This window comes from Somniosus microcephalus, chromosome 6 (assembly GCF_052327205.1).
Source record: "Somniosus microcephalus isolate GS21.2 chromosome 6, FLI_Smic_1.0, whole genome shotgun sequence".
NCBI lineage: Eukaryota > Metazoa > Chordata > Chondrichthyes > Squaliformes > Somniosidae > Somniosus > Somniosus microcephalus.
Window position 1 is genome coordinate 279190479 of NC_140992.1, and position 20765 is coordinate 279211243.

A 20765-nucleotide genomic window follows, 5' to 3' on the forward strand; every position below is an offset into this window, starting at 1 on the left:
AGAATTGGACACTATTCCAGTTGTGGCCAAACCAGTGTTTTATACAGGTTCATCAGAACTTCCTTGCTTTTGTACTCGATGCCTCTATTTATGAAACCCAGGATCCCGAACGCTTTTTTAACCACTTTCTCAACCTACCCTGCCACCTTCAACAATTTGTGCACATATACCCCCAGGTCTCATAGAAACATAGAAGATAGGAGCAGGAGTAGGCCATTCAGCCCCTCGAGCCTGCTCTGCCATTTAATGAGATCATGGCTGATCATCCAAATTCAGTACCCTGTCCCTGTCTTCTCCCCATATCCCTTGATTCCTTTAGCCTTAAGAAATATATCTAACTCCTTCTTGAATATGTCGGAGGGGTAGTACTGAGGGAGTGCCGCACTGTGTGAGAGGCAGTACTGAGGGAGCGCTGCACTGTCGGAGGGGCAGTGCTGGGGGAGCGCCGCACTGTCGGAGGGGCAGTACTGAGGGAGCGCCGCACTGTCGGAGGGTCAGTACTGAGGGAGCGCCGCACTGTCGGAGGGGCAGTACTGAGGGAGCGCTGCACTGTCGGAGGGGCAGTACTGAGGGAGTGCCGCACTGTCGGAGGGGCAGTACTGAGGGAGCGCTGCACTGTCGGAGGGTCAGTACTGAGGGAGCGCCGCACTGTCGGAGGGGCAGTACTGAGGGAGTGCCGCACTGTCGGAGGGGCAGTACTGAGGGAGCGCCGCACTGTCGGAGGGGCAGTACTGAGGGAGCGCTGCACTGTCGGAGGGGCAGTGCTGGGGGAGCGCCGCACTGTCGGAGGGGCAGTACTGAGGGAGCGCCACACTGTCGGAGGGACAGTACTGAGGGAGCGCCGCACTGTCGGAGGGACAGTACTGAGGGAGCGCCGCACTGTGTGAGGGGCAGTACTGAGGGAGTGCTGCACTGTGTGAGGGGCAGTACTGAGGGAGTGCTGCACTGTCGGAGGGACAGTACTGAGGGAGCGCCGCACTGTCGGAGGGACAGTACTGAGGGAGCGCCGCACTGTCGGAGGTGCCGTCTTTCGGATGAGATGTTAAACCGAGGCCCCGTCTGCCCCCTCAGGCGGACATAAAAGATCCCGAAGACATCAAAGAAGAGCAGGGGAGTGTTCTCAGATGTCGTGGGGCAATATTTATCCCTCAACCAACATCACTAAAACACATTATCTGGTTATTATCACGTTGCTGTTTGTGTGTAAATTGGTTGCTGCGTTTCCTACATTACAACAGTGATTACACTTCAAAACATACTTCATTGGCTGTAAAGCTCTTTGGGATGTCTTGAGATGGTGACATGCGAGTTCTTTATTTTCTTTCCAAGCTTCTTGCCTCGTGTGAACCAGTGGTGTTTTCAATCTTGAGGGTGAAAGATTATCGAGCAATCAGTGTGTGTGGGATGGGGGAGGGCCCAGTTCGCGTGACTGATGGAAGAATCCAGAAACCTGTTCTAACAAGTAGATATAGAACATCGAAGGCAACAGCAGACGGGTCTTGTTTGTGGAGAATGTCGGGTGGGCGTTTGGGGGGGGTGGGGGGTGCGGGTTTGGACCCGCTCCTGTTTCTGGAGCTCAGCAATGATTTTTGCTTCAAATATTGAAATCATTTTCCGTCGATTTGACTTTCATTTTCGTGTTTGCCGTCCCCCAGGTTTATCAGCGCGTGGTATCACTCCTCCCTCTGGCCACTCCTCTGTTTACTGTTTGCACTTGTGTTCTTAATCGCGCCTCACGATCTCTTGCCTGTAATTGATGAGTGATTCAGGGTTTTCTCTGTAAGCCTCCAATCTGAATTCTCACGAAACCAATGCAGGTTTAGATTTATGTCGGTCGGAGTGGGCTGAGCGTAGGACATGTTTCTGCTTGCATAAGAGCCTGGAGAATAAAATCTAGGCTGATGCTGCGCTGCCGGATGAGGCGTTAAACCAAGGCCCCCCCATCTGCCCCCTCGGGTGGATGTAAAAGATCCCATGGCAGTATATTGAAGAAAAGCAGGGGAGTTATCCCCGGTGTCCTGGGGCCAATATTTATCCTTCAACCAATATCACTAAAACAGGTTATCTGCTCATTATCTCTTTGCTGTTTGTGGGAGCTTGCTGTGCACAAATTAGCTGCTGCGTTTCCCACATTACAACAGTGACTACACTTCAAAAAGTACTTCATTGGCTGTGAAGCGCTTTGGGACATCCAGTGGTCGTGAAAGGCGCTATAGAAATGCAAGTCTTTCTTTCGTTCTATAGCACCTTTCTTAAAAGTGTTCAGCGTCACACAATAAAATACTTTTGAAGTGCAGTGACTTTTACATAGCAAGACCCCGCACAGGTGATAAACCACCAGTTTCTTGGTGTTGTTTGAGGGAGGAATGCTTGGCCAGGACACTGGGAGAACGCCCTGCTCCTCTCCCAACAGTGAATTTGGATCTCTGAGTGCACCTGAACAGGCAGGCGGAGCCCTGGTTTTAGAATCTCATCTGAGCAACAGCGATGAGCAGGAAGAGGCTGCGATGCAGTGACTCTTGCTGCCGAGAGCGTGGGCATCGGGCATCAGGCAAGGTCATCACCGGATTCTGCTTACGCCCCACAGTCAAATAGCCCACTGATGCTCCTCATCTCGGCTCGCTCGCTGCCAGCGTCTGTGTGGGTAAGACACCAGGGGGGCCCCAGCCCTCAACCTCCTCTCTGAAAAGTCGGCTCTCCTAACAAAGGAAGGCTTGAAACATTTGGGCTTTTATCGTTCTAACAACAGATTACGGGGTTGATATAATGGACGTCTTTAACATGGTGACAGGATGGATAGAAGCTGACAGTTTCCAGTGGTCGAGGGGGCCAGAGGTTTAGAACTGAGGGCAGCAGAAACTGCTTCACACAGTTGTGAGGCTGTGGGATTCGCTCCCGGGGTTAGTGAGGTAGACACTGTCAACATTGAGGATTAGATTGGAGAGGGGGATGAAGGAACAGGGTGGGTAAACGCCAACACGCACTGTGACGTCATAAAACTCACTACGCACTTGGTTGGAGCATAAAGCAAGGCTTTAATCAACTTGTTTCAGAACATGGAGGTCTAGTTGTACTTCACTAGTTCCTTGTCTTACAAAATGTCCCTGGGCAAGCTGGGGCCCACGCCCGAGTATTTATGCTCCTTGGACAGCGCCACCAGCTGGCCGTCCAGTGTTATTTGATAAGTTGTTTCTTGAGGATGAGATTTATGACACACTGGTTGGGCTAAATGGCCTGTTTCCGTGTTGTAACTTCTTTGTGTTTATCTGACCGCTTGACCGATGCCAAGTTCTGGTTGAGTGAAACATTTGACCTCTTCCGCTGACGGAGCTGCCCGGAGACATGCGGACAGGAGCTGTGCGGATATAGAAACAGTTCACCGTTGGGGCTGGAGAGCAGGAACCCGTTTGTTTTTGTTCATGGCTCATTCCACACGTCTCGGGCGCTGAGAAAAAATTGCATTAAAAGAATCCGGCGAGGAGAGGGCGCTGTTGCTGAGAGTGGAGATCCAGTACAAGTGACTCGAAGCAGCTTGCATATCTGCGTATCTCGCGTCCGATGTGCAGAGTTGTGCGTTTGTACAGTTTGATCCCAAATCTTGCTTTCCTCTCCATCCCACCTCCTTCCTCCTAAACCCTCCCCGCACCCCCGCCCCCTCCCCCACCCCCGCCCTGATGTGAGATCCAGACTCATCGCCCCGTCCCCCATTCTCATTCTTTCCCGGGGCATTAATACCTCGGTCTTCCTCTCTTCCCCTCTGACAAGCTACAGGTTTTATCTCATCGAACCACTGCATGCGATTTACCTGCTTTTAAAAAAAATTATTTTCAGCCCTGTTCAATAACTCAAAAAATCTGTTGTGTTGATATCACCCGTCTCCGCCCTTGCCTCAGCTCATCTGCTGCTGAAACCCTTATCCATGCCTTTGGTACCTCTAGACTCGACTATTCCAAAGCTCGCTGACCTACATTGGCAACGCCTCAAATTTAAAATTCTCATCCTTGTTTTCAAATCCCTCCATGACCTCGCCCCTCCCTAGCTCTGTAATCTCCTTCAGCCCCAACAACCCCCCGAGATCTCCGCGCTCCTCCAATTCTGGCGCCTTGCGCTTCCCTGATTTCCTTCGCTCCACCATTGGTGGCCGTGCCTTCAGCTGCCTGGGCCCCAAGCTCTGGAATTCCCTCCCTAAACCTCTCCGTCTCTCTACCTCTCTCCTCCTTTAAGATGCTCCTTATAACCTACCTCTTTGACCTCTCTCACTCTTAGCTTTTGGTCACCTGCCCTAATTTCTCCTTATGTGGCTCGATGTCTGATAACGCTCCTGTGAAGCACCTCGAGATGTTTTACTACGTTAAAGGCGTTGTATAAAGGCCAGTTTTGTTTTCCGACAATCTGTTTAAACTGCCCTTGAGATGAGTGGCGTCACTGTCCACAAGGTGGCGGTGCTGTGCTGCAGGAAGAGCAGGTGCTGTCTGTCCCTGCGAAGAGTCAGTCAGTGAGAGGCCCTGAGCTCAGTGTCGCTTCCTCTCCCAGTCACGCTCCCTTTCCCTACTGCAGGCATCCTCAAACCTAATCTCCCACCTCTCCTCTTCCATCGGGAAACCCAGCCGCCCCTCGGGGAGATGCACAGATACTCGGCCCGTCCTCCTCCCGCTTGTGAAGCAGTTTCCCCAGCAGCTGTCACGGGGCGAGTGGTCTCGCACTCCCGGCGGGGCTTCGCTTGACTCGGAGCGCCCTGCTGTTCAATGTTCCCCCCCTAAGGTGCGTCGCCGCGTATCAATCGGGAGGTCCCGCGCCGGCTGCTCTCCAGCTCCCGCCGCTGGAAGACACATCACGCAGCGGGTTTAACGGGACCGCACACGGGAAAACAAATCAGAGGGAACATTGCTGCTAGGGTATAGACTGTAACAGTGTGCACATTATAGAGGAGTATACACTCTACTTTTGTTTTATAATGCTCCTGTGAAACGCCTTGAGATGTTTAATTACGTTAAAGGTGTCTGTTGTATAGGGGGTGAGAACCCTCAGTGTCCTGTCTGACTCTGGGCCGGGCTTCTCGCCCCCCTCCCGCCCCTCGCCCCCCTCCCCCCCTCGCCCCCCTCCCGCCCCTCGCCCCCCTCCCCCCCTCGCCCCCCTCCCGCTCCTCGCCCCCCTCCCGCTCCTCGCCCCCCTCCCGCTCCTCGCCCCCCTCCCGCCCCTCGCTCTCGCCCCCCCTCCCGCTCCTCGCCCCCCTCCCGCCCCTCGCTCTCGCCCCCCCTCCCGCCCCTCGCCCCCCTCCCGCTCCTCGCCCCCCTCCCGCTCCTCGCCCCCCTCCCGCTCCTCGCCCCCCCCCCCGCCCCTCGCCCCCCCTCCCGCCCCTCGCCCCCCCTCCCGCCCCTCGCCCCCCCCTCGCCCCCCCTCCCGCCCCTCGCCCCCCCTCCCGCCCCCCTCCCTCCCGCCCGCCTCCCGCCCCTCGCCCCCCTCCCGCCCCTCGCCCGCCCCTCGCCCCCCCTCCCGCCCCTCGCCCCCCTCCCGCCCCTCGCCCCCCTCCCGCCCCTCGCCCCCCCCCTCCCGCCCCTCGCCCCCCCCTCCCGCCCCCCTCTCGCCCCCCTCCCGCCCCTCGCCCCCCCCCTCCCGCCCCTCGCCCCCCCTCCCGCCGCCCGCCTCCCGCCCCTCGCCCCCCTCCCACCCCTCCCGCCCCTCGCCCCCCCTCCCGCCCCTCGCCCCCCCTCTCGCCCCCCTCCCGCCCCGCCCCTCGCCCCCCCCTCCCGCCCCTCGCTCCCAGCCTGAAGTGCCAACGCAGTCTTCGCCTGGCTCCTCCGTTTCCACCCGACACCTCGTCACATCCTGCTGGGACACGGTGGGAGATATTCAAGCGCTGGGCGCAGATCTGAGGAGAGCCCGGAGTCTGGTTCCTCATGCCAGGGGTCTGAATTATGGGTAGAGACTCGGACTCTTCAGCCTAGGGAAGCAGGTGACATGGGGTGTCCTAGCAGGATATAAGGTAGTAAATCTGGAACATTACTTCAAGCTAAACCGTGACAGCAGGACAAGGGGGCACTGGGCAACGTCCTGACCTTAGGAAGTTGTTCACATAAATGTCAAGGACAGAGAGCAGCCACGGCACCAGGAGAGAGCCACATGGGGCCGAGGACATGCCCGGCAGACGCCGACAGTCTCTGAGTAACTCTTATCCCTTGTCAATGGAAACCCAAGGCTGGAAGGAGTTACTAGCTGAGAAGGAGTTAAGTCTGAAGCTGGTAGTTTCTCACGTGAGCTGTGGTTGCTGGCAGGTTTGGTTAGTGACTGCTCTCTCGCTGAGCAGCATTCCGATCTCTGTGATCAGCACCAAGAATCTAGGAGGGAGCATTCAGTGAGACGGAACACCTTCCTCCTCGGTGATTGTTCTGATAATGAGGGGCGGACTGCGATCGAGGCAATTACTGGTTAGAAATAAATTCTCCCCCTTCCCTGGATGGGTCAATGGAGAAATGCTGAGATAGAGAGCAGGAATCTCCCCATCTGTGCTGAGTTGGGCAGGAGGAGGCCATTCAGCCCCAAGAGCCTGATCTGTATATTAACTCCACCCACCCGCCTTGGTTCCATAACCCTTAATACCCTTGCCCATCAAAAATCATATCAATCCGTTTTGAAATTTTCAATTGAACCCCAGCCTCTACAGCATTTTGCGGGGGGGGGGGGTTCCAGATTTCCAGTCCCCTTTGTGTGAAGAAGTGCTTCCCGACATCACCCCTGAACGGCCTGACTCTAATTTTAAGGTTCTGGCCCCTTGTTCTGGACTCCCCCGCCCCCCACCCCCCCTCTTCATCTACACTATCAAATCCTTTAATCATCTTAAACACCTCGATTAGATCGCCCACTCGAGGGAACACAAGCCCAGTCTGTGCAGCCTGTCCTCAGAATTGGCCTCAGCCAGGCAGTGGCTCGAGCACTACAGTTGGTCTTCGCTTACCCAAGTTTGGGGTGCGGGCAAGGAATCAGCCTGGGTTCTTGGTGGGGATGGGAATAAGACAATGGCGTATCTTTAGGATCACTGGGCTGTTCCCTGAGGAAAGGAGGTCATTTAGGTAAAGACTGGACCTGTATTAGTTATTATAAATGGGCGTTGTGTTTTGGGATAGTGTCTGTTTAGGTTGGAAGGATGATATGATAGAGTAGGTGCTGGGGATCGTGCGTCTCTCGGTGAGTGCAGTTATACAGCCTGACACACTGTCGAGGCTCCATTTGCAGAATGCCCCATTCAATCAATGCCTTCACGATCCCCTCTTGAATGGTGCACAGACCATGATACCATTCTTGGGGGCACCAACAGCCATCCCATTGCGAGTAGAGTGAGCTGGGTTCACAGATTGGGGCTTCAACAGCACAATACAGGACCAGCTGCTGCTCAAGAATTCCCTGTGACACACATTATGTGGCAATCATTTCTAACACTGTCCCGCACACTTCAATCAATAGGATGCGCTAATGCTGCACGAGTCAGGGAGACGTGTTATGGCGAGTTCTGGTGATCGCCTTGCCATGTAGTTGCTGCTGGGGGGGAGGGGGGTGGTTGTGGTGGTAGAGCAGGGAGAGATCCTGGTATCTGCTGGTGAGGATTGACCTCAGTGGGGAGGGGGGTGCGGGGAAGGTGGGGGTGGTATTTGGTGTGTGACTGAGGTAGCTGGAAGGCCATGTCTGGTCATGGGAAATGGGGACAATTGTATCCCATGTCAGACGTGGTTTTCAAGCACTGAACTGGTCAGGTCTGCAGTCCTCCAGGCAGCCTGGCTTGTCATGGTTCGTGGGGAGGGGGTTAGTACTGTCATTGGGGGGTCAGGCTCCAGATAACCCGGCGGCCCACTGCCATAGTGCACTGGGCAGCTCCAGTGGGAAACTTCCCTCACGCTCTGCCGTGGCTCAGTGAGCAGCACTCTGGTCTGAGTCAGAAGGTCGTGGGTTCAAGTCCCACTCCAGAGACTTGAGCACAAAAATCTAGGCTGACACTCCTGTGCAGTACTGAGGGAGCGCCGCACTGTCGGAGGGGCAGTACTGAGGGAGCACCGCACTGTCGGAGGGGCAGTACTGAGGGAGCACCGCACTGTCGGAGGGGCAGTACTGAGGGAGCGCCGCACTGTTGGAGGGGCAGTACTGAGGGAGCGCCGCACTGTCGGAGGGGCAGTACTGAGGGAGCACCGCACTGTCGGAGGGGCAGTACTGAGGGAGCGCCGCACTGTCGGAGGGGCAGTACTGAGGGAGCGCCGCACTGTCGGAGGGGCAGTACTGAGGGAGCACCGCACTGCCGGAGGGGCAGTACTGAGGGAGCGCCGCACTGTCGGAGGGGCAGTACTGAGGGAGTGCCGCACTGTCGGAGGGGCAGTACTGAGGGAGCGCCGCACTGTCGGAGGGGCAGTACTGAGGGACCGCCGCACTGTCGGAGGGGCAGTACTGAGGGAGCGCCGCACTGTCGGAGGGGCAGTACTGAGGGAGTGCCGCACTGTTGGAGGGGCAGTACTGAGGGAGCGCCGCACTGTCGGAGGGGCAGTACTGAGGGAGTGCCGCACTGTTGGAGGGGCAGTACTGAGGGAGTGCCGCACTGTTGGAGGGGCAGTACTGAGGGAGTGCCGCACTGTTGGAGGGGCAGTACTGAGGGAGCGCTGCACTGTCGGAGGGGCAGTACTGAGGGAGCGCTGCACTGTCGGAGATGCTGTCTCTTGGATGAGACATTAAACCAAGGCCCAGTCTGGAGGTGGATGGAGAAGATCCCACGGCACTATTTGAAGAAGAGCAGGGGAGTTGGTAACCCGAAGAGACATTTAACAAAATTGACACAACATCCCCATCGGAAATATTTTTACGCAGTGAGTTGTGATCTGGAATGCGCTGCCTGGAAGCAGATTCAATGATAACTTTCAAAAGGGAATTGGATAAATACTTGAAAAGGAGAAATATGCAGGGCTGTGGGGTAAGAGCTGGCGAGTGGGGGGGAAGGAGTGGGACTAACTGGATAACTCTTTCAAAGAGCTGACACAGGCACGATGGGCCGAATGGCCTCCTGCGCTGTGTGAGTCTGAGAGCAGGGGAGTTCTCGGCCAATATTTACACCTCAAGCAACATGACGAAAACGGATGATGTGGTCATTATCACGTTGCTGTTTGTGGGAGCTTCCTGTGCAGAAATTGGCTGCCGCGTTTCCCACATTACAACAGTGAGGACACTTCAAAAAGTACTTCATTGGCTGTAAAGCGCTTTGGGACGTCCCGAGGTGGTGGAAGGTGCTGGAGAAATGCAAGTTCCCTCTTTCTTTCTTAATCTCTCGCAGTGCCCCTGAGTACACGGGGGTTGCTGAGCCTCGCCGCTTGACAATCTATTCCTAAAGACTCTGGACTCGGGAAGTGGAGTGTGTTGCTATGGGGTGAGCGTGGCCACTCGATATTGGGCAAATGGAAACCATATCTGTTTGGAGATCCCAACTTGGTTGGGAGACTTGTAAAAAATACGCTGGTGGGTTTGTGTGTGTCAGACAGGCTAAGACTATCTCCCCGGGACTCGATTCACGCCTTCACCCTGCCGTTCCACGAGGGTCAAACCCAGTTCAAGCCCAGCACTGCCAGCCTGTAAATATTCACAAGGAAAAATATAAAGTCGTTTCTTAAGCTGTGCTGCCCCTAAACTGAGGAAAATTCTTTTAAACATTTAAAGGTTAATGGATCAGTTTAAACGTTAATGGCTCGTGTTAGTAAGGGAACAAAATGATGACGTGTAGTTTGGGATGAAAGATCAGTCGGTGTGCCGAGGTAATTCTGACCTTTTGTGTGAAGGGTTAGGTCCGGGGGGAGGGGGGGAGATCCAGGTTGGCAGATTTATACAATTTGTACGTTTCGTATCTGAGTCACAGTGTGACTCGACACTGTGCAAACAGAGAGTATTCCCATAAACCTTGTGCCTCTGCTGTATTCTGACTTTGACCCACTTTCAGTCCGTATCAGCTGAATGTGCAATCAGTCAGTATCTATAAAATATGTCCCTCTAGCTAGTTATGTCAGGCTGTGACTCATGGTGTGTTCACAGAACAAGAGGGAGGTAGGGAGGAGCGAGCTATTGTCCTGGCAACTCAGGATATTGAATCAGGATACCTACATTGGCTCCCGGTCCGGCAATGCCCCGATTTTAAAATTCTCATCCTTATTTTCAAATCCCTCCATGGCCTCGCCCCCTCCCTATCTCTGTAACCTCTTACAACCCTACAACCCTCCCAGATCTCTGCACTCCTCCAATTCTGGCCTCTTGCACTTCCCCGATTTCCATCATTCCACCATTGCCGACCGTGCCTTCAGCTGCCTGGGTCCTAAGCTCTGGAATTTCCTCTCTAAACCTCTCTGCCTCTCTGCCCACTTTTAAGAGGCTGCTTAAAACCCACCTCTCTGACCAAGCTTTTGGTCACCTGTCCTAATATCTCCTTATGTGACTCGGTGTCAAATTTTATCTGATAATCGCTCCTGTGAAGAGCCTTGGGGCGTTTTACTACGTTAAAGGCGCTGTATAAATGCAGGTTGTTGTTGTTTGGCACTCTGCCCCATGAGCCTGTTCCTCTGGTCTGCGGTCAGGTTGTCTTCTTGTCACGGATGTATTAGAAACCCTGACGAGAGAAAATAACCGTGATTACACATGCGGTGTCGTCACACACAGCACGAGAAAGGAAGTCCTGCTCACTCAACTGGTTGAACAGCCAGTTGTCGTGGTGCATATAGGTACCAACGATATAGGTAAAAAAACGGGATGAGGTCCTAAAAGCTGAATATAGGGAGTTAGGAGGTAAATTAAAAAATAGGACCTCAAAGGTAGTAATCTCAGGATTGCTACCAGTGCCACTTGCTAGTCAGAGTAGAAATAGAAGAATATTTCAGATGAATACGTGGCTAGAGGAATGGTGCGAGGGGGAGGGATTCAAATTCTTGGGACATTGGAACCGGTTCTGGGGGAGGTGGGACCAGTACAAACTAGACGATTTGCACCTGGGCAGGACTGGGACCGATGTCCTAGGGGGAGTGTTTGCTAGTGCTGTTGGGGAGGGTTTAAACTAAAAAGGCAGGGGGTTGGGAACCTGTGCAGAGAGACAGAGGAAAGGGAAGCAAGGATAGAAGCAAAAGACAGGAAGGAGAAAAGCAAAAGTGGAAGGCAGAGAAATCAAGGGTGTAAATCAAGCAGAGCTACAGTAAATAATAATGCTAAAAGGACGAAGAGTGTTTAAAAAAAACAAGCCTGAAGGCTTTGTGTCTTAATGCGAGGAGCATTCGTAATAAGGTGGATGAATTAGCTGTGCAAATAGATGTAAACAGATATGATGTAATTGGAATTACGGAGACATGGCTCCAGGGTGACCAAGGCTGGGAATTCAACATCCAGGGGTATTCAGTATTCAGGAAGAACAGGCGAAAAGGAGGTGGGGTAGCATTGCTGGTTAAAGAGGAGATTGACACAATAGTAAGGGAGGATATTAGCTCTGATGATGTGGAATCTGTATGGGTAGAGCGGAGAAATACCATAGGGCAGAAACATTAGTGGGAGTTGTATACAGACCCCCAAACAGTAATGCTAAGGTTGGGGATGGCATTAAATGGGAAATTAGAGACGCGTGCAATAAGGGCACAGCAGTTATCATGGGTGACTTTAATCTACATATAGATTGGGCTAACCAAATTAGTAACAATACTGTGGAGGAGGAATTCCTAGAGTGTATACGGGATGGTTTCCTGGACCAATATGTTGAGGAACCAACTAGAGATCAGGCCATCTTAGACTGGGTAATATGTAATGAGAAAGGATTAATTAGCAATCTTGTTGTGCGAGGCCCCTTGGTGGAGGAGCAATCATAATATGATAGAATTCTTCATTAAGATGGAGAGTGAAGTATTTGACTCAGAGACTAGGGTCCTGAATTTAAATAAAGGAAATTACAATGGTATGAGGCGTGAGTTGGGTAAGATGGATTGGGGAGCGTTACTTAAAGGGTTGACGGTGGATAGGCAATGGCAAACATTTAAAGATCGCATGGCTGATCTACAGAATTTGTTCATCCCTTTTTGGCATAAAAATAAAACAAAAAAGGTGACTCAACCGTGGCTAACAAGGGAAATTAGGGATAGCATAAGATCCAAGGAGAGGACATATAAATTGGCCAGAAAAAGCAGCAAACCTGAGGATTGGGAGCAGTTTAGGATTCGGCAAAGGAGGACAAAGGAATTAATTAAGAGGGGGGAAATAGAATATTAGAGTAAGCTTGCAGAGAACATAAAAACTGACTGCAAAAACTTCTATAGATATGTGAAGAGAATAAGATTGGTGAAGTCAAGCGTAGGTCCCTTGCGGTCAGAATCAGGGGAATTTATAATGGGGAACAAAGAAATGGCCCACCAATTAAATACATACTTTGGTTCTGTCTTCACAAAGGAGGACACAAATAACCTCCCAGAGATGTCGGGGAACATAGGGTCTAATGAGAGGGAGGAATTGAATGAAATCAGTATTTGTAGGGAAATTGATGGGATTGAAAGCCGATAAATCCCCAGGGCCTGATAATCTACATCCTGGGGTACTTAAGGAAGTGGCCCTAGAAATAGTAGATGCATTGCTGGTCATCTTCCAAAATTCTATAGACTCTGGAACAGTTCCCATGGATTGGAGGGTAGCTAATGTAACCCCACTATTTAAAAAAGGTGGTAGAGAGAAAACGGGGAATTATAGACCGGTAAGCCTGACATCGGTAGTGGGGAAAATGCTAGAGTCCATTATAAAAGATGTAATAGCAGAGCACTTGGAAAACAGTGACAGGATCGGACAAAGTCAACATGGATTTACAAAAGGTAAATCATGCTTGACTAATCTACTGGAATTTTTTGAGGATGTAACTGGTAGAATAGATAAGGGAGAGCCAATGGATGTGGTGTATTTGGACTTTCAGAATGCTTTTGATAGGTCCCGCATAAGAGATTAGCGTGTAAAGTTAAGGCACATGGGATTGGGGGCAAGGTACTGACTTGGATAGAGAACTGGTTGGCAGACAGGAAGCAAAGAGTTGGAATAAATGGGTCTTTTTCCGAGTGGCAGGCAGTGACTAGTGGGGTACTGCAGGGATCGGTGCTAGGACCCCAGCTATTCACAATATATATTAATGATCTAGACGAGGGGACTAGATGTAATATCTCCAGGTTTGCAGACGACACAAAGCTGGGTGGGCGTGTGTGCTGTGAGGAGGATGCTGAGAAACTCCAGGATGATTTGGACAGGTTGGGTGATTGGGCAGATGCATGGCAGATGCAGTATAATGTGGATAAATGTGAGGTTATCCACTTTGGTGGCAAAAATAGGAAGGCAGATTATTATCTGAACGACAATAGATTGGGAGAAGGGGAAGTGCAACGAGACCTGGGTGTCCTTGTGCACCAGTCGCTGAAGTTAAGCATGCAGGTGCAGCAGGCGGTTAAGAAGGCAAATGGCATGTTGGCCTTCATAGCGAGAGAATTCGAGTACAGGAGCAAGGATGTCTTGCTGCAGTTGTACAGGGCCTTGGTGAGACCACACCTTGAGTATTGTGTGTAGTTTTGGTCGCCTTATCTGAGGAACGATGTTCTTGCCATGGGAGGAGTGCAGCGAAGATTCAGCAGACTGATACCTGGGATGGCAGGAATGACGTATGAGGAGAGATTGGGTCGATTGGGCTTATATTCGCTGGAGTTTAGAAGAATGAGAGGGGATCTCATTGAAACTTATAAAATTCTAACAGGACTAGACAGACTAGATGCAGGAAGGATGTTCCCGATGGCGGGGGAGTCCAGAACCAGGGATCACAGTCTAAGGATAAGGGGTAAGCCATTTAGGACAGAGATGAGGAGGAATTTCTTCACCCAGAGAGTGGTGAACCTGTGGAATTCTCTACCACACAAGGCAGCTGAGGCCAATTCATTAAATATATTCAAGAAGGAGTTGGATATATTTCTTAAGGCTAAAGGGATCAAGGGATATGGGGAGAAGGCAGGGACAGGGTACTGAATTTGGATGATCAGCCATGATCTCATTAAATGGCGGAACAGGCTCGAGGGGCCGAATGGCCTACTCCTGCTCCTACCTTCTATGTTTCTATGTTTCAAGCTCAGTATCAGACTCTGGGCAAGGGAGTCTGGATGCAGTCCTGGTCTTAGTTAGCCCACAGCGGCTTTAGTGGGAATTGTCACTGAATAAGATCCCTCATGTTACAATAAACCGGGCTCCTCCAGCCCCCTCTTGGGGTGTAAATCAAAGGGGGCTGGAAAACAAAGGGGAGCAAGTTATGCTTCAGTTGTACAGAGATTGAGAGAGACGGGGCGAGTGACAGGCGGGGTGTCCTGGTCAGACCCCATTTAGTGTAACTGCGTTCAGTTCTGGGCACCACACCTCGGAGAATATATTGCCCTTGGAGTTGGGCAGCGCAGATTCACCAGAATGATACCGGGGCTAAAAGGGTTAAATTGAGAACAGGTTACATAGATTAAACTTGTAACCCCTTGGAGTATAAGAGTAAGGAAGTCTTGCTGCAATTATGTCGGGCTTTGGTGAGAGCACACCTGGAGTACTGTGTACAGCTTTGGTCTCCTTAAGGAAGGATATACTTGACTTCGGGACGGTGCAATGAAGGTTCACTAGACTGATTCCTGAGATAAAGAGGGCTGTCCTATGAGGAGAGATTAAGTAGAATGGGCCTACACTTTCTGGAGTTTAGAAGAATGAGGGGTGATCTCATTGAAACATAACATTCTTAGAGGGCTTGGCAGGGTGATGCTGAGAGGCTGTTCCCCCCCCCACCGACTGGAGAGTCTAGAACTAGGGGTCAGGATAAGGGGTCGGCCATTTAGGACTGAGATGAGGAGGAATTTCTTCACTCAGAGGGCGGTGAATCTTAGGAATTCTCTGCCCCAGAGGGCTGTGGAGGCTCAGTCGTTGAGTCTATTCAAGGCTGAGACCGATAGATTTTTGGATACTAAGGTAATCGAGGGATATGGGGATAGCGTGGGAAAGTGGAGTGAGGTAGATCATCAGCCGTGATCTCATTTCTTATGTTCTTGAGTTTAGATGATTGAGGGCTGATCTGATTGAGTTGTTTACAATGTAAAAAGTTTTCGTACGGGTCGATGGAAACTACTTCCTCTGGTGGGAGAATCAAGGGCGAGGGACAGAACCTTAAATTTACAGCTCGTCCAGTCAGAAGTGAAATCAGGAATCACTTTTTCGACACAGGCTAGTGGAAATCTGGAACTATCACTGCAATAGGCCTTGGCTCCTAGGGGACAATGGAAACTTTTAAGATCAAGATCGATAGATTTTTGTTGGGTAAGGTCATCAAAGGATATGGAGCCAAGGTGGGGGGTAAATGGAGTTCAGGTACAGATCCTGACCCCTAGTTCTAGACTCTCCAGTCGGTGGGGGGGGAACAGCCTCTCAGCATCACCCTGCCAAGCCCTCTAAGAATTTTATGTTTCAATGAGATCACCCCTCATTCTTCTAAACTCCAGAAAGTATAGGCCCATTCTACTTAATGTGCATTGCTGATCATCTTCCAACATTCGATGGAATCTGGAACAGTACCCATGGATTGGAGGGTAGCGAATCACAGAATCCCCACAGTGCAGATAGAGGCCATTTCGGCCCATCGAGCCTGCACCAACACATATCCCACCCGATCCCCGTAACCCCTACACCAACACATATCCCACCCTATCCTGTAACCCCACGTATTTAATCCCCCTAACACTAAGGGTCAATTTATCATAGCCAATCAACCTAACCTGCACATCTTTGGACTGTGGGAGGAAACCGGAGCACCCGGAGGAAACCCACGCAAACACGGGGAGAATGTGCAAACTCCACACAGACAGTCGCCCGAGGCCGGATTCGAACCCGGGTCCCTGGCGCTGTGAGGCTTGTTACCCCACGATTCAAAAAAGGTGGTAGAGTCCATTATAAAAGATGTAATCGCGGAGCACTTGGAAAACAGTGATGGGATCGGACAAAGTCAACATGGATTTACAAAAGGGTAAATCGTGCTTGACTAATCTGGAATTTTTTGAGGATGTAACTGGTAAAATAGATAAGGGAGAACCAGTGAATGTGGTGTATTTGGACTTTCAGAAGGCTTTTGATAAGGTCCCGCATAAGAGATTAGCGTGTAAAGTTAAGGCACATGGGATGGGGGGCAAGGTACTGACTTGGATAGAGAACTGGTTGGCAGACAGAAAGCAGAGAGTTGGAATAAACGGGTCTTTTTCCGAGTGGCAGGCAGTGACTAGTGGGGTACCGCAGGGATCGGTCCTTGGACCCCAGCTATTCACAGTATATATAAATGATCTGGACAAGGGAACTAGATTTAATATCTCCAAATTTGCAGATGACACAAAGCTGGGTGGGCGTGTGTGCTGTGAGGAGGATGCCGAGAAACTCCAGGATGATTTGGACAGGTTGGGTGATTGGGCAAAAGCATGGCAGATGCAATATAATGTGGATAAATGTGAGGTTATCCACTTTGGTGGCAAAAACAGGAAGGCAGATTATTATCTGAATGGCAATAGATTGGGAGAAGGAGAAGTGCAACGAGACCTGGGTGTCCTTGTGCACCAGTTGCTGAAGGTAAGCATGCAGGTGCAGCTGGCGGTTAAGAAGGCAAATGGTATGTTGGCCTTCGTAGCGAGAGAGTTTCAGTACAGGAACAAGGATGTCTTGCTGCAGTTGTATAGGGCCTTGGTGAGACCACACCCTGAGTATTGTGTGCAGTTTTGGTCGCCTTATCTGAGGAAGGATGTTCTTGCCATGGAAGGAGTTCAGCGAAGATTCACCAGACTGATACCTGGGATGGCAGGAATGACGTATGAGGAGAGATTGGGTCGATTGGGCTTATACTTGCTGGAGTTTAGAAGAATGAGAGGGGATCTCATTGAAACTTATAAAATTCTGACAGGACTGGACAGACTAGATGCAGGAAGGATGTTCCCGATGGTTGGGGAGTCCAGAACCAGGGGTCACAGTCGAAGGATAAGGGGTAGGCCATTTAGGACAGAAATGAGGAGGAATTTCTTCACCCAGAGAGTGGTGAACCTGTGGAATTTTCTACTGCAGAAGGCAGTAGAGGCCAATTCATTAAATATATTCAAGAAGGAGTTGGATATATTTCTTAAGGCTAAAGGGATCCAGGTGTATGGGGAGAAAGCAGGGACAGGGTACTGAATTTGGATGATCAGCCATGATCGCATTGAATGGCGGAGCAGGCTCGAAGGGGCTAATTGATATACTCATGTTCCTGTGTGCGTCTCTTCCCCATCTCTCTCTCTCTCTCTCTCGCTCTCCCTCTCTCCTTCCCTCCCCATCTCTCTTCCTCCGCGTCTCCCCCTCTCTCCCTCCCCGTCTCCCCCCCTCTCCCTCCCCGTCTCCCCCCCTCTCCCTCCCCGTCTCCCCCCCTCTCCCTCCCCGTCTCCCCCCCTCTCCCTCCCCGTCTCCCCCCCTCTCCCTCCCCGTCTCCCCCCCTTGTCTCTCCCTCCCCCTCTCTCTCCCTCCCCCTCTCTCTCCCTCCCCCCTTGTCTCTCGCTCCCTCCCCCCCTCCCTCCCTCCCCCTCTCTCTCCCTCCCCCCCTCTCTCCCTCCCCCTCTCTCTCTCCCTCCCCCTCTCTCTCTCCCTCCCCCTCTCTCTCTCCCTCCCCCTCTGTCTCTCCCTCCCCCTCTCTCTCCCTCCCCCTCTCTCCCTGTAATGGGTGATGTGGCACCATGAGGTCAGTGACCTTTCTGTTCGGGCACCATAGACTCACAGACCGTGCATAGGATGGAAGTGTGAGCCGGCTGAGAGTCAGAGTTCGAGCGATATCCTCAGATTTAGCAGGTGTTTGTGTGTGTGTGGCTTTCTCCAGTTTAAATGCACTGTGCAGAACATGTTAATTACAGTTTGAATCATTTTTACCCATAAATATGTCCTCTCCTGCCCCAGCATAAACCAACGCCTTCAACAGAGGAGGGGAACAGTACAGGAACAATTTGGCACCATCTCAAGTTCAGTAATTTGTGAGGATCTGATATTAGCCCCAGCCATTGGCTGTGACCGAGATACCGTCCTTCCCAGACCTTTACTCTGTATCTAACCCGTGCTGTACCTGCCCTGGGAGTGTTTGATGGGACAGTGTAGAGGGAGCTTTACTCTGTATCTAACCCCGTGCTGTACCTGCCCTGGGAGTGTTTGATGGGACAGTGTAGAGGGAGCTTTACTCTGTATCTAACCCCGTGCTGTACCTGCCCTGGGAGTGTTTGATGGGACAGTGTAGAGGGAGCTTTACTCTGTATCTAACCCGTGCTGTACCTGCCCTGGGAGTGTTTGATGGGACAGTGTAGAGGGACCTTTACTCTGTATCTAACCCGTGCTGTACCTGCCCTGGGAGTGTTTGATGGGACAGTGTAGAGGGAGCTTTACTCTGTATCTAACCCCGTGCTGTACCTGCCCTGGGAGTGTTTGATGGGACAGTGTAGAGGGAGCTTTACTCTGTATCTAACCCGTGCTGTACCTGCCCTGGGAGTGTTTGATGGGACAGTGTAGAGGGGCCTTTACTCTGTATCTAACCCGTGCTGTACCTGCCCTGGGAGTGTTTGATGGGACAGTGTAGAGGGAGCTTTACTCTGTATCTAACCCCGTGCTGTACCTGCCCTGGGAGTGTTTGATGGGACAGTGTAGGGGGAGCTTTACTCTGTATCTAACCCGTGCTGTAGCTGCCCTGGGAGTGTTTGATGGGACAGTGTAGAGGGAGCTTTACTCTGTATCTAACCCGTGCTGTACCTGCCCTGGGAGTGTTTGATGGGACAGTGTAGAGGGAGCTTTACTCTGTATCTAACCCGTGCTGTACCTGCCCTGGGAGTGTTTGATGGGACAGTGTAGAGGGAGCTTTACTCTGTATCTAACCCATGCTGTAGCTGCCCTGGGAGTGTTTGACGGGACAGTGTAGAGGGAGCTTTACTCTGTATCTAACCCGTGCTGTACCTGCCCTGGGAGTGTTTGATGGGACAGTGTAGAGGGAGCTTTACTCTGTATCTAACCCGTGCTGTACCTGCCCTGGGAGTGTTTGATGGGGCAGTGTAGAGGGAGCTTTACTCTGTATCTAACCTGTGCTGTACCTGCCCTGGGAGTGTTTGATGGGACAGTGTAGAGGGAGCTTTACTCTGTATCTAACCCGTGCTGTACCTGCCCTGGGAGTGTTTGATGGGACAGTGTAGAGGGAGCTTTACTCTGTATCTAACCCATGCTGTACCTGCCCTGGGAGTGTTTGATGGGACAGTGTAGAGGGAGCTTTACTCTCTCTTTAGCCCATACTGGTGTGGGTCTGTGGGTAAACACTGGGACTCTCTGATTACCTTTTATCAATATATTGATTTTATATTTTCAGCCTCTTCGATATGGGCGGGGAATATTATTGCTATGGCTCTGACATCACCTGCTCATTTCCAGCCAATGGCAGGTTCACTCCTGACCAGCGAGATATCTACCAGGCCGTTTTGAAAGCGTCGCGGGCAGTGATGGCTGCTGTCAGACCAGGTACAGCGAGACCTCCGTCTCCCTCTCTCTCTCTCTCTCTCTCTCTCTCTGTCCCTGTCTGTTTCTCTCCCTCTTCTGTCTTTTTCATCGATACTCGTGTTCCTCTGAACTCTTCTCTCCTCCTTTTACACTTCCAGTCACTCGTTCCCCGGACAGTGCCCTGTAGAACTTGTTCCCGCGCTCTCATGGGCTGCAGGCTTTCAAACACAAGTTTCGTTTTACCGAATCTCTACTTCTGACTCACCCTGTAATCTATTTTACTCTTTTCAACCTCGCTGTCCTGCACACCAGCTCATGGAACCTTCACCTCTGCTTCTAAATAATTTTTTTAAAAACTTTATTTTGTTACCATGTGGAATTGCAACATGTATTTATAGAGCGCCTTTAACGTAATACAACATCCCACGGTGCTTCACAGGAATGTTCTCAAACAACATGAGAGCGAGCCACATGAGATATTAGGACAGGTGACCTAAAGCTTGTTCCAAGAGGGAGGTTTTAAGGAGCGTCTTAAAGAAGGAGAGAGGTTTAGGGAGGGAATTCCAGAGCTCGGGGCCCAGGCAACTGAAGGCACGGCCGCCAATGGTGGAGTGGTTGAAATCGGGGATGCGCAAGAGGCCAGAACTGGAGGAGCGCGGAGATCTCGGGAGGGCGGGGGGGGGGGGGTTGTCGCGTTTAATTCTGATACATGGTCTGGTATCGGGGGCTTGTTTTAGAAACATAGAAGATAGGAGCAGGAGTAGGCCATTCGGCCCCTCGAGCCTGCTCCGCCATTCAATGCGATCATGGCTGATCATCCACACTCAGTACCCTGTCCCTGCCTTCTCCCCATATCCCTTTAGCCTCAAGAAATATATCCAACTCCTTCTTGAATATATTTAATGAATTGATTGGATCACGGATGAACGCCAGCATAGGTTCTTTCCAATGGGGTTAGTCCCAGCTCTGAACCACAGCCTTCGGGCTCGCTGGGCAGAGTCACTCTGTTTGGGGATGGTGAGTCACTGTAACCGACTGTCTCCCTAGCTGGGAGCCAGATACACACGTGTCGCAGCCTGTGTGGGGGCTGCTTAAAATTAACACCGAATGTGAGCCCCTCCCCGCGCAAAGATCCACCTCCCGCCCACCACGCACACAAACGTGGAAGCCCCAGAACCCCAACCCACCCACCTGGCTCTCTCTGACTGGAGGTTTGA

General features: G+C 51.7%; 1 protein-coding gene across 1 annotated transcript in view; it reads left to right on the top strand.

Moving 5' to 3' along the window:
- The window catches only part of pepd (peptidase D), a 214165-nt gene that overhangs the window by 162979 nt on the left and 30421 nt on the right, over positions 1 to 20765 (top strand). Inside the window, 1 exon segment of the mRNA XM_085991901.1 lies at positions 19421 to 19569. Within this exon segment, the coding sequence (XP_085848027.1) occupies positions 19421 to 19569 (149 nt within the window).